The sequence below is a fragment of the Oryzias latipes genome, chromosome 20, assembly GCF_002234675.1.
Source record: "Oryzias latipes chromosome 20, ASM223467v1".
NCBI lineage: Eukaryota > Metazoa > Chordata > Actinopteri > Beloniformes > Adrianichthyidae > Oryzias > Oryzias latipes.
In genome coordinates, this window is record NC_019878.2 from 9,969,807 (window position 1) to 9,982,808 (window position 13,002).

The following is a 13,002-nucleotide window of genomic DNA, read 5'->3' on the forward strand; positions in this document are numbered from 1 at the left end:
CAGCCATTTTTGAGGTTTTTCTATTTTTATGCATCAGTTGTGCAAAGACGCACAAGAATGAAGAAGCTGATATGAATCCACATTTATTCACTGCGGGGAGTTGTGGAGCGCGTCCGGCGGCGCCTCCTTCCAACACACCTGACCTTCTACCACAGAGGCCTGGAAGGGAGAGGGGGGATGGGGGGGGGGGTTAACCTGCAGCCAGGAGGAACACAAATGCGTTCTGAAAGCCTCGACACCGCGCTTTCGCCCCAAAATGTCAAAATGTCACAACTTTGCTGCAAGGTTTCCTTTTTTTTAAATATATTATTATTATTTGTCTGGTGCTGCTGAAGGTTACTAAAAGACTAAACTCAAAACAAGCGATTTAGGGACAAAACATAAGATAAATATACATTTTTTAAGTTTGATTTTTTAAGTCAAATTCCAATCGAACTTTTAGGGGGAAAAAATGGCAGACATGGCTTTCCATCAGTCAAAGTCCTGTGGTCTAATCATCTTTTTATTATTGTAAAAGCGTTCCCAGTGCAATTATGATTAGCCAAATACAAAAAAATGCGTCATTTTCTAGGACATAGTTTCTGCAGGGCGGCAGTACTTCATTAGAAATTGAGTGAGCCTGCCTTCATTTGTTTACCCTCAACCGCTAGCTTACAGCCCCACCTAACATTACCGTTGTTGGGAGCTGTACAGTTTTGAGTGAGATGCCAGCTCGGACGAGGAAAACCAAGATTCACATGGATCCGTTTGTCTACAAGTGGATGCATCAGAATGGGAGCTTGTGGCCCCTCCAGCATAGTTTCTACATACACAATTACAAGCTTTGTGAGCCATTGTTTAGTCTACTCCTGATTCACAACGGTTTGAATAAAGTAACACTAAATGCAATTTTTAAAAAATTGTTTTCATATTCGTTCTCCCTCATCAGAAAAATGCCCCAAAAACATGTTGAAAACACAACAAACACGTTTTCATCTGAGTGGGTCCTTAAAAGGAGAGGCTGAGCTCTCCTTAGCTGATGTTCCCTGGATAACCTTCTTGGCTGACCTCTGACCCCTCTAAACAAGGCGGGAATCATCTCCAGCATCCTTCAGGTGGAGCAAACTGCCAGCAAAAAAGAAAAAGAACAGCCAGCGAGTCAGAGCGCTGAGGGTGAAGGAGGGGTGTGAGCTGGTGGGTGTCGCTGGTGATGTCACACCTCCCAAACAGCCGCGATTGGACCCTAATTAGAAATCTCAGCAGCAAATAGATAGGCGTCCCGCATGATTGAGTCCAAAGTGGCTGATGCCCCCCTAAATTTCTGCAGAGGTGCGGCAGAGCTGGCGGAGAGGCACGGGAGTGACGGCGGCTGCTCCGCACACACACAGACGCTGGAGCTGGACTTCCAGAGGTGATACAGGAGGAGCAGACGCGACCTCCTCCTCTTTCTCACACACACACACACACACCTCCCAGGCGTGGAGGGGACCATTAAAGGGGTTTACTCGTAGCGGACGGCGCTGCGTTGGACGGGGGCTGCGGAGGCGAGACAAAGTACCACCAAGGAGAGGCGCGCCGGCGGCTCCAAGTTGTTCCCGTGCGTCGCTCCGGAGGCTGCGCAGATGGCATCCCTACTTGGGAACGGCGGCCGCGCGGCAGGTGCGCAGGCTGGACAAACGGCAAAGATGAAGCTGAAGCGGAGACGGAGGAGGCGGTCGAAGAGAAGAGGTAAAAACAAAAACTTTACGGCACTTCGCGCCCGCGCGCTGCGTTTCTGCGGTTCCAAAGCTGGGCGCGCATCAGTGCGCACGGAGGATCCACGGCGGGGCGGCTGGCGCAGCCGCCAGAAAAGGAAGCGTCTGCCCTCGAAAATGTCAGTGGAAACAATCTAGAGGAAAAAATAAATAAACAAAAAAAGTGTAGTTAGAACAAATGAAGCAAAAGTTATGCATTTTTTAACCATCAATCAACCCCCTTTTTTTTTCTTTCTATTTTTAACTCCAAAGTGCTGTTGTTGAGATGAATGCCAGCATTTAATACTCTGGAGAAGACTGATCCATATCACTTAAACACAAAATAAGATTTTTTAAATATTTCAACTTTTGTTGTCATCATTTATAAGAAAACTTACATCCAAACAAAAACAAAAAAAAGACTAAACTTTGACTCTTTGTGGCTATTTGTTGGTCAATATTTAGATAAAAAATTAATAAACTATATAAAAAACAAAGAAAATAATCTCACATAAGAGTCTTAGTTTTTTTCTCTATGTGTGCTTTTTTAATTAAATACTGAAAATCTTTCATAATTAATTTAATTGGATTGAATTAATAGAAAACAGTTGTGTTCCATTTATTCCGAGCTAAAATAATTAAAAAACAAAACCAAAAAACAAATCCATGATATCTTGCATCCCACATTGTTTTATCAGCAGCAGCAGAGTGTAGATGATGCATCCGCTGTAAAAACATCCACTTTTTAAAGTTCACAAACACTGTTTGAATAAACCATCTGTTTCATTATCAGTTTGTCATTTTACTCCGAAGGGAGAAGAAGAAAAAGTCCAGAATGACATGTTTTTTTTTAAAAGATTGAAAAATTATATTAAAGTATTCATTCTTTGCACATGCTTTCCTCATTTATTTTAGTTAATAAGTTGGCTAGAACTAAAGGATCAGACAAAAAAAACTCTTATTCCCGCACTTCCTCCAAAAGGAGAAGGAATCTAAATAAATGAAAAGTCGCTCTGTTTGTTTGCAGTTTTTATGACAACTGGTGTGCTGTTCATGCTTGAAGATGTCAGCATGTCGGCCCCATCACATCCTGGAATATGGATGAACGCTGGGAGCGCGTCGACGTGTCCGACTCCAAAAAGCAAAAAAAAAAAAAAACACTTTGCAGTTGTCATCAAACCACAAACAGGCGACCGCGACTCATTTCCATAACCTCTTGATTTTTAATAGCCCAAGTAATTGAGACAAGGGAGACAATACATAAAATATAGTGCTGAGGCAAATGTATTTACATAATGGAAACGACAGAATTGGTTCCACAACATTAAGCATTGCATATGAATGGCACACAGATGCGCACACATTAGCCGGCAGGCCAGTTTGTCTTTTTCTTTTTTCTTCTTCTTTGCAGTTAATCTATCAGCACTGCTGATTCATTCTGATAACACGGGACATTAGGGGCCAGTTCAGGGGCCGCTTGGCAATGAAGTGGTGCCTCTGAGAGGTGGAGATGACGGCTGGTTGCAGAGATGAAAGAGGTGGACTGACTGCACCAGTCATGATATATTTTTATATACAAACCCACTATATTATTATTTTTTTTTGTACTCCTTGACCTCAGATTACTCATAAGCCGGGCCAAGTTTGAACCTTTTTCTCATCGTTTTCATCCTAAATGCCAAAGGATCAACATCTTGAGATTGCGGCACAATTATTTTTATAAACCTTGGAGCAAAATAAAATAAATAAAAAGCGGACAACTAAATGAAGTCACGGAGGGATTTTTGCCTGGCATGTGGGGCTTAATCCCTCGAAAAGGCTGCAGATTATTTCTAGATGGACTTCGTGAAACCTATGTGTGAGCTCAAAAGGTTGAATCCGCTGTGTTTATTAAATCTTTTTTGGCCAAACTCCTCTTTTTTTTTTTTTTTTTTTTTTTTGCAATTGTTTGGAGCAAACAAATCACCCCAGATTACAGATCAGACTTTTGTTGACTGCTCCTTCTTTTTTGACAGCACCCAACCTCTGCTCCCAAATTCCTGGAAATCTGAGAGCAGATTCAGGGACTGTGCTCTTAATTAATTACAGCTTTGTGGTTTTTGTGCACCCCCTCTCCCAAAGGGATATCAGCCCGTACAGAAAACATCTGGATGGACGTTGCTCATGGCTGTCATCAGTGTGTTAAAGTGTACCGTTAGTACCGAAAACACGAGATCTATTTACAAATTCTCCTTAATTTAATTTAGTTTCCGACTCCCTATGGACTCCGGTTTGCGGCTACGGGAATGTGAAAAAGCAGAGTGCCACATCATTCATGCGGCGGTTACTGTTCGCTCTTGGCGAGGCGGCAGCCAAGAGCTTCTAGCTTCTAGCAGCCCCCCAACCCTTGATCAGACCAGTAACTAAAGGGAGCCATTTAGTTACATAGTGACAAAATCCAAAACCTTAATGAACTGTAGGGAGATTTAATGATGAGGCTGATATTGAGGCAGATTTCACTTCTGTTGGAGATGAATAACATGCATGACTCCAAGGTTGAAAGTGCAGCAAAGGAGGACCACCCCCCCCCCCCCCCACCCAAAAAAAAAGGTAAATGAATGATCCCTTTGCTTGTCTTCGGGAAATGCAGGATTTCCACATGTTTGCAGACGTTTCTAGGGTCCCCGGCGCCTCCGTTTTGAGCTGCACGCACCTCCATAAAGTGTGTGTAGCTAGCGAGTGTAAAAACATGAACTGCACGTAAATGAAACGGCTACATTGTTGCAGCACAACTTCAAAACAAACTAAAGAGGAAAAGCTTGTGCCATGGAACAACACCTACCACACCTTTATGGCAGTAAAATATAAGAACAAAATACTTTAAATAGTTTCAGTTAGGCCCCAAATCTCAGAGAAGCGATTGTGTTGAAGCTGAGGATAAGTATTTTTTACACGTTGCCTTAAACCGTTAGCTTGTTAGTGCTTACTTTTCACATAGTAGTCCTTCACAGCATTGTCTTAGAAATTACATCGGGAACAGCAAAGCACAAATGTAGATTTAAAACATCGTGAACAAAAATTGACAAGGATACTTTTGGAATTTGTGTGTAGATTGATTTCTACTTTTTCACTCTTAATGTTGTCATCTTTGCATCTATAGTGTTGGTATGCTGGCTTTTGTGAGACAGTCTGGTTAGCCGTTGTAAAAAAGACTTAACGAAAAGACGCACGGAGTTTAATGGAAGATAATCTGACGAACTCTACTGTACCAATACACCAGGAAGTGTTCAGGAACAAATGAAGTGACTTCGTACAAATTGGCTTTATTTACCAAAGCAGGCTCAGCCGCTGCAGGGATGGGGGTGCATGCAGGATGGGGGAGTGTGCTCGTTGCTGGTTCTACCCATTAGGACACCCCAATGTCACAGTGCTCATGCAAAAAAAATAAAAAATAAAAATGAAGAGGCCTTTCAGCAATCTGTAGCTTCAGTTTCAGCCCTGAAAGGCTGCTGTCACGTTTGTTTGTGTTTGTGCTGATAACCGCATTAGGAGCCGCGACAGGAACACCGCTGGCATTTATGAGGTTAATGAAGGTCGGTGCCGGCGGAAGCGGCACGCCGCGCCGCTGTGTGCGCACGCAAGGCTGTGCGAGTTTATAGACTCTTACTGACACGCCGTCCTCTGAGCGCTCAGCTGAGGCGAGGGGGTCAACGCCCTTACCGCTGACTGTGGTCTCCCGAGGACCGCTGATAAAATGACCAGGCAGGAGGGATCGTCCAACTTTAATGCATCAGTCCAGTTAGCAATTATCTCATGATAGCCTGGTAGAGCCCAGCTTGGATAAAAACGACTAAACTCATGCCAAAAGTGTGTCAGTTACACAAAGGTTGTGTCCCGTTGTCCCCGAAATTGCATCAGGAACATCAAAGCACTGATGTAGATTTAAAACATTCAGAAGGTGATACTTAAGTTAATTAGCCTCTTGTTTGATGACTCCCACAGTTGAAAAGACGAGGGTATTACTCACTCTGCAAATAACTCGTTGCCATGACAACAAAACGGTTTCATTTAGTTAAATTGAGTTAGTCATGTGTTACACTTCATCAATCTGTCCTCAACAGCTTTCAAAACAATGACTACTTCAGGGGAGACATCTGAGTGTGGCACTGTGCTAATGTGTGTGCTGCTGCAGTGGAAATTATGTTCCGGAGTGTATCAGATGATGCCTCCGTATGGCAATTTGTTTGCACGAACGTGCGTGTTGTTGTGTGTGTGTGTGTAAAACGTGCAGAGTACTGAGGTTTGGCGGGGAGCTGTCAGTCTTCATAAACAGAGATGTAGCGCAGCAAGTCAGCAGCATTATCGCTTCCTGTCAGTGTTTGTGCGTCTGCGGTCCACAAGACAACGCAACACGAGGGAGCCGGCGATGTAAAAGAGAGAGCAAAGCCGCCTCGCAGCAACTGTCAAGTGCTTCTGACGCGGTGCTGGACACGAAGGAGCACAGCTGGTTGATCCTGCTGGAAACACGGTTCTGACATGCTATAAGGCGTGTTTGAGCAGAGTCATCTAAGAATGTGGAAATATGGATTTCAAATTTGAAGTTCCTGAAGTTTACGTCTGCTTTTTTTGTTTAAGCACTTTGCTGCTTCTAGATCATTCAAATACCTTCTTTTCACAACAATCTAGAGCAGTGGTCCCCAACCTTTTTGATGCCACGGACGTATGACGTCAGAAAAAACTTTCACGGACCAGCGTTTAAGATATGGAGGACGATTATTGTAGCAACGCTATGATGAAGGAGAAACGGAGAGTGACACGACAACCTCTGAGCTTTTATTTTGACACGGATGACATTGTACATCACACAGGTCTGATCATCCTCTCCCCTTCCCACACTCATGGTGCAAAAAAGAAGTACTGTCTATCAAATGTAGCTTTCTTTTTTTTGGAAGTCCTCTTCTGTCTCCTGGGTGGGCGTTTTTCCCTCGGCAAAGAAACTTTCCAAAGACGTTTGTTGTTTACTCATTTTGCTAGCTCCTGTGTTTACTTTTAGTGGTAACCTATCACGTGACAAAGAAGAGCCCCTTGGCTTGTGTCAAGAGTCACATAGATGGATGTGACAGAGAATCGGGCAATTTTTCAAAATAAAACATCTTTCAGTTTCCGAAATAAATAAAACGGAAGTAATGTAAGTTATTTATTCTTTCTGTGCGGTCCGGTACCAAATGACCCACGGGCCGGTACCGGTTCGCAGCCTGGGGATTGGAGACCGCTGATCTACAGCATCTCAATGGTATTCTGGCATCTTTACATCTGCAACACAAGTCAGATTTTAGCCTAATCACCGTCAATATGGTTTATACTGCGCAAGAAGGAAGACAGTTTCTATCACAAAAAGGGCTCACTGTTTTTGTGTTCATCTTGAAAAAAAACAGTTATTTAAGTTAGACAACAAATGTATCATAACAGAAGGACTTTTCTGCTCACAAAGGTCCCTCTTTTGGCTTTAGACATTTTGAGAATAGTTTATGGAAAACCTGGAAAGTTACATCACCAGGGGTGTCACGATTCATTGGAACAACAATTTCACTATTTTCATAATTTGTGGTTGATGATACGATTCATACTCAGTATTTGTTCCTTTTAAGCAATCCGATTGAATTCAGTTTATTGACCTGAAATCAAACCAGGACATCTTTAGCCAAAACCTCAACAAGAGTGACTCAGAGATTAATGCATGGGTACTGAACAGTGTAGGTGAAGTTTCCCAGATTCCTTGTATTTTTTTTTACAAGATAATCAAGTGTAAATTATATGTAAGTACAAACACACAATAATTAATGGCAAATCCATTCACATTTAATTTCATTTAGTTCAGCCCCCTGCTGTTTTTCCACATGAAAATAATTCAAACAGAATAATAATTCAAACAGAACTTGGTTATTTTTACCTTATAGTAAAAGGAACCTACTGTGAATCAATCCAAATGGTGTTTTCCAGTATCGATATAATTGTTTTTTTTCAGTTGGAAGGTCGATTCGATTAGCAACTTGCCCATGACAGATTGATCAATCAAGTGGATTAATTGTTACACCCATCCTTTTTATATTCACTAATGATAACAAATGTCAGAGCCACAATAAAGACAAAAATGGGATGGTTTATGAATGGTTTTCATGAATAAAACTTTGAAGTGGTAAAGGGTTTGGGTTAGTTTGTTGACTTTAGTGAAATGATCATTTATCCATCTATAAGTGTATATCCACATAGTATGTCATGTTAGCTTCTTTTGACCTGCACAGGGTTTTTCTTTCAAATTATTTTGTTTATAAAAAGTAAAATTAAGAAGGAAAAATTGAAAAAAAACAGCTCAATTGCAGGGATAAAAATGAGCTTTTTCTTCATATTCCTAATATCTAATTTTCATAGCCCCTCAATCAGATTGTGTCCATACCCCAATCGTGCAGTCTAGTTCAATCCACGGTTGGTCGGTTTTGCTTTGTGAATATCCGGATGAAAACAATAAACTTTTGATCAGCACTTGTGCTTTTAAAGCTTGATGATGCAATTGTCTCCAGCATTCGAGTGGTCTGGTATTTTATTTTTAGTGATATACAGTGATTTTCGAGATGCCATCCATCCATCTTCTTAGCCCGCTATATCTCTTTTGGGTTCAAGGGGATGCCAGCGCCTGTTGCCGAAGCCTGTCCTGGCCACTGCTGGGTGAAGGTGGAATTCGTTTATTTACACGTATGTGTAAATTTGAAAGTATTTGCCACCTGCTCCATATGTTAATTGAAAATATCTGAAGGTAAAGTTGCATTAGAAATTGAATATGCAGTAAATATTTTGATCAGCCATCTTGTTTTCCTATTGCTCAACATAAATATAGGTTAAATGGTGCAATATGCATGCGATTGTACTACGGGCATACGATTTCAATTGTGGATGATGTCATCAGCTTGTCTCACATTTCGCAGGGCTATTCTCTACCAATGGCCTTGCGACCAAGGCCACCCACGCGGTTACAAATCACTGTATAAACTGGGCCCTTTATAAAGCGCTCAATAATTCTCCATTGATGTGGCAATGATAAAATAAGTTTTTTTTGTTTGACTGCTAAATAAGACATGCTAAAGTGTAGGAAAAACAAGTCTTCTTTATCTGGCATATTGGGAAAGCTTAAAACAAAAAGGAAAACATATAATACTTCAAATCTTCCTATAACTCCTTCATCCTAATACTTTGACCACCATCGAATACCAACAAGAAGCCCTAATTTGGACCTGATCAGGACATTTTACAAAACGGAATCTGAAAGTTCCACAGCCAGCATGTCATTATTAGTCACTTTCAATTTCTATGACATTCCAGAACAGCTTATTGTTGCTTTTCTTGTTATTTGGTATCAAGAAAAGCTCAAATCTCGTATGAAGTACTGCCAATGGCGTAGGAGTGCCGCACACATCACGGGGCAAACATTTCTCCAGTTTATGATCCTAATTAGCTGTAACTGTGCCATCATCCCTGAGTCATTGTGTCTGGAGACAGGCCAGATCCTTTGATGGTCGACACTCTCTTCTTTTTCTTTTTGTCCACTTTTCTATTTCTGTTGTTCCTTAATGTCATTTTCATTTACAGTCTTTTTCTTAGGTGAATGTGGTTAGTAAGGTTGGTCCTGTTGGTGTGAGGGTAGAGGTTCCATGTTTCTTTTTTTTTACATATGCTAAAAGTTGGACACACACACAAAACAGAAAAATGTAAAGCATTAAAAATTAAAGCCCAAAAACAGGACTGACCTGACCAGTTGGTAGACTGCAAATGTGTGCTGTGCTGACATTGCAAAGTTACCATTGATACCCCGCTTCATACGGAATAATGAAATTGGATGAAGCGGCTTAAACGCTTTCCGTGCCTTCCCTCGCCATCAGACGGGGGCCTATTTGAGATAACGTTAATGAAGGAGACTTTAGCCAAGAATAGACACGTCTTATTGCACAAGGAGGAGGGGGTGCTACCAGCATTTATTTCCATTAATAAGATAAAGGCTTTTACAAGGGGGCCTCTCTAGAGGTTGTTGTAAAGATCATACACCTTTAATAAACATGGAGACACTCTAGCAGCAGGTCTTTTTTTCCTCTAAGAAAGTTTCCCTAACCTTGATATAAACAATTTGGTCTAGGAAGGACACTCGATCAAAATAATCACTGCTGTCTATCATATGTAGAATATTAATAGTAATAGCCTGGTCCTTCAGCTATGCTGAATGTCTTGTTACCCTCCATTAGCTTACTTGTTAGCTTTCTCCTTTTTAGTTAAGCTCTATGATTTTAGTCTTTAGTCTATTAATGTTCATAGTTCAGCAGGGCTTTAATAAACTAACTCCAAGTTTTAAAACTTCTTGACATTATTACAAAAAATGAGCTTCTCATTTCTCACTAGTGACTAGTTACTAGCTAATTTTATCTATTGTGTTATGGTTGTTAAAACGTATTATTTGACCTTAAAGCTACATACATAGCGGGCATTTGACATGCGCTAAACAGGTATTTAGTTCATGGTATTCACACTAGACAAGCAGGGAGGGACTTTTTCTTCTTCTTTTTCTTTTTTTACTGTTTACAAGTGCATGTCCAGTTGGAAGAGTTTTTGTACAAGATGTCAAAGTGGTGTAAATCTGATGAATCTTGCTCCAGGCTTTTTTTTTTACAGCTCTATTCTGATATATGAAAGACTTGGAGTCATAGAACTCCAGCTGGATACACACACTGCAATTATTCATTTCTTCTCCATGATCAATTTTCAAATGGTTGACCCTTCCGTGAATTAAAAAGAATGCTATCCATACGTCACTACCAAATCAGAGTGCCCGATTAGTCAAAGTTTAAGTGGTTTAACTTTTAGCGCACATCCGTTTTGGACGTAGTGTCCGAAAACGATCATAGAAACTTGTGTAGCAGCACATAAACACAAGAGTTATGTTCGCAAGAGGTCTGAAACGCATGTTTACGTTCAGTGGCCATCTGAACGTGCGTTGCTGTTTTTTTGTTGCTTCAGAATATTTTAATATCTGACTATTTTATGTTTATTGTACTGATTAGTTTAATTTAGTTTTTTTTACTATTTCTACAACTCTTTTCTATTCAACACTTGAAATGTGTTCCTTTTTTGGAAGCGATCAATACAAGCATCCTTTTTTTTTCTATCGGTGAAACTACAGGCCTTGTGTTGATTAGAACATGACAGTTTTCTGTACAAAATTTTTCAATTCCAACTGGACAAATATAACTTTAAAACTTACATCAATAATGCAACTACGCTTCCTTTATTACTTTACATTGGCCTTTTAAAATAATGAAATGTCAATTTTGATGGTTGCACTGATGCATTGAAATATGTATTTTTCCTAAAGGTTTAGTGCTTTCAGTTCACCTTGAGCTTATCTAGATTACTGCAAGTGGAAGTGTCTGCACATAATCCCTATTCAAAATAAAAAAAAACATTTTATGGTCCACTTTCCAAATTATTTTTCTAGTTTCAATAAATAAAGTATACCCTATGTATATTTTAGAAATTACATTTTTGTTTAGCAGTAAGTGAGACCAAAAAAGTCAAATTAAAGATACTTTTACATTTCTTTGTTGTTGCTCTTCCTGAAAAAATTGTGTGCATGTTAATCTTCTAAAAATTGTGTACATTTTTGATCAATGAAAAAAGTAGCTAACAGGTATAATAGATTGTTCCTTCTTTTGCCTTAAAAGTCTTACATTTTTGATGGAGCGTTCATTGTATCTTATGTATAGTTTTTTCCTCACCCTCTCTGTGACGTTCAGAGCTTTTTTATAAACATATTTAAAGTGATTGACTTGATAGTAAATGCAGATTATATTTAGTGTATTTTAGGCCTGCGTGACTGATGGAATTGCTTAATGGCAGATTAGTGCATTTACGATGATGAGCAGGAGATTCTTAGCTTCCTGGTTGCTGCATTCTCCTCACATCCCAGCATTAAATTACAGTTTTTTCCTGTCATCGCCCTATAGTAAATCCCTCTCTCATCCATCGATTCTATTATGCTTTAGGGTCTCCTTCCAGGACAAACAGCTGAGCTTATCTTTCAAATCCGTGAAAATGTGTTTAGAAAATGAAATCTTTGCCTGCATTTACTTTGCGAATCATGGCAGACTTTCACCTGCAACGGTCAAGTTGGAAGTTTTATGGACCTACCTGGCTGATTCAGCAATACACAAAGTTTTGTTTACCAGTTTTCCTGTTTTTTAGCGCTTACCTGCTGTTTTGTTTTTCCTCTTTGCCCCTCTGATTTTTACATTTGTACAGCTTGATTTGCTGGAGCGTGATGGATTTGTTTGCGTTTGCCCGTAAAGCGAAGAGTTCCAATCACTCATCCATCGCCTTTGATAGCTCAGAGTGCATTTGACTCCTCTCAGATAAGGCCCGAGTGTACATCCAGTCGGATCCAGCTGAACTGTTTGAACAGGCACAGCGATTTGGCATGGGTCTGCTCGAATGAGTTCTGTCATAATGGAGAATTTTATTCCCGCCCCTGTGCTCTTTCTCCTAGTCAGTGTTGTTCAGGAAGTGAACTCTTTGTGAAGGATGAAGGGTATGTGGAACCAGCGGCTGCAAACGTGGCTGTTGGTTCAGGACAAAAAGCTATGATATTCCAAGGTTGAAAGTGTTTCTGAGATGTAGAAACAGATGAACCACAAATAAAGGGTCTACTGTGGAATCTGCAGTAAGTGATTTGATAATGAACATTTACAGACAGTAGCAAACTATCCAGTTTAAAAAGGTTCAAGATTTTTTTCCCCCAGTGATTTAAAGGACGACATTCCATCTGCTTGCCTTATCTCTCCAGGCCGGTCAATCTAAAGTCGAGAAAATCTTACAGCGAATGCTGGGTCGCCTTTAGATTTCAATCTAAATTTTAGAGCAGCCAGAGAGGCCTTTTCTAAGGATTTAGGTCTGTGTGGCACTCTATGTAAAGTCAATAATTCGTCATCTTACACCAAGATGTATCTTTATGTACAACCAAAGTTTGAAACCAATGTGATTAGCAAAAGCTTGAAAACAATTCCTAAAAAAAAAAAAAAAAATCAGAGAAGGGATGGCAGGATTGTTATGCTGTCTATTATAATCAATGGTTAGCTTAGCAGCTGTAGCTACGAAGAGGATATATCTGTGTGTCATAAGGATGTCTGTGTACCTTGACATTGTGCCGAAAGCATGTAACTAGAAAAATCAAGGAGGATCTAAAACTGGGCACCAGATTGTTAAGGCTTAGTTACAG

At 40.3% G+C, this 13,002-nt stretch overlaps 1 protein-coding gene across 2 annotated transcripts in view; it reads left to right on the forward strand.

Moving 5' to 3' along the window:
- The first annotated feature begins 1,051 nt into the window (after positions 1-1,051).
- Positions 1,052-13,002, forward strand: part of LOC101164014 (double-stranded RNA-specific editase B2) — a 230,620-nt gene continuing 218,669 nt past the window's right edge. For both annotated transcript variants that reach the window (XM_020712719.2, XM_020712721.2), the window contains exon 1: positions 1,052-1,707. In XM_020712719.2, the coding sequence (XP_020568378.1) occupies positions 1,602-1,707 (106 nt within the window). In that variant the 5' untranslated portion in view covers positions 1,052-1,601. The remainder of the gene's footprint in view (positions 1,708-13,002) is intronic.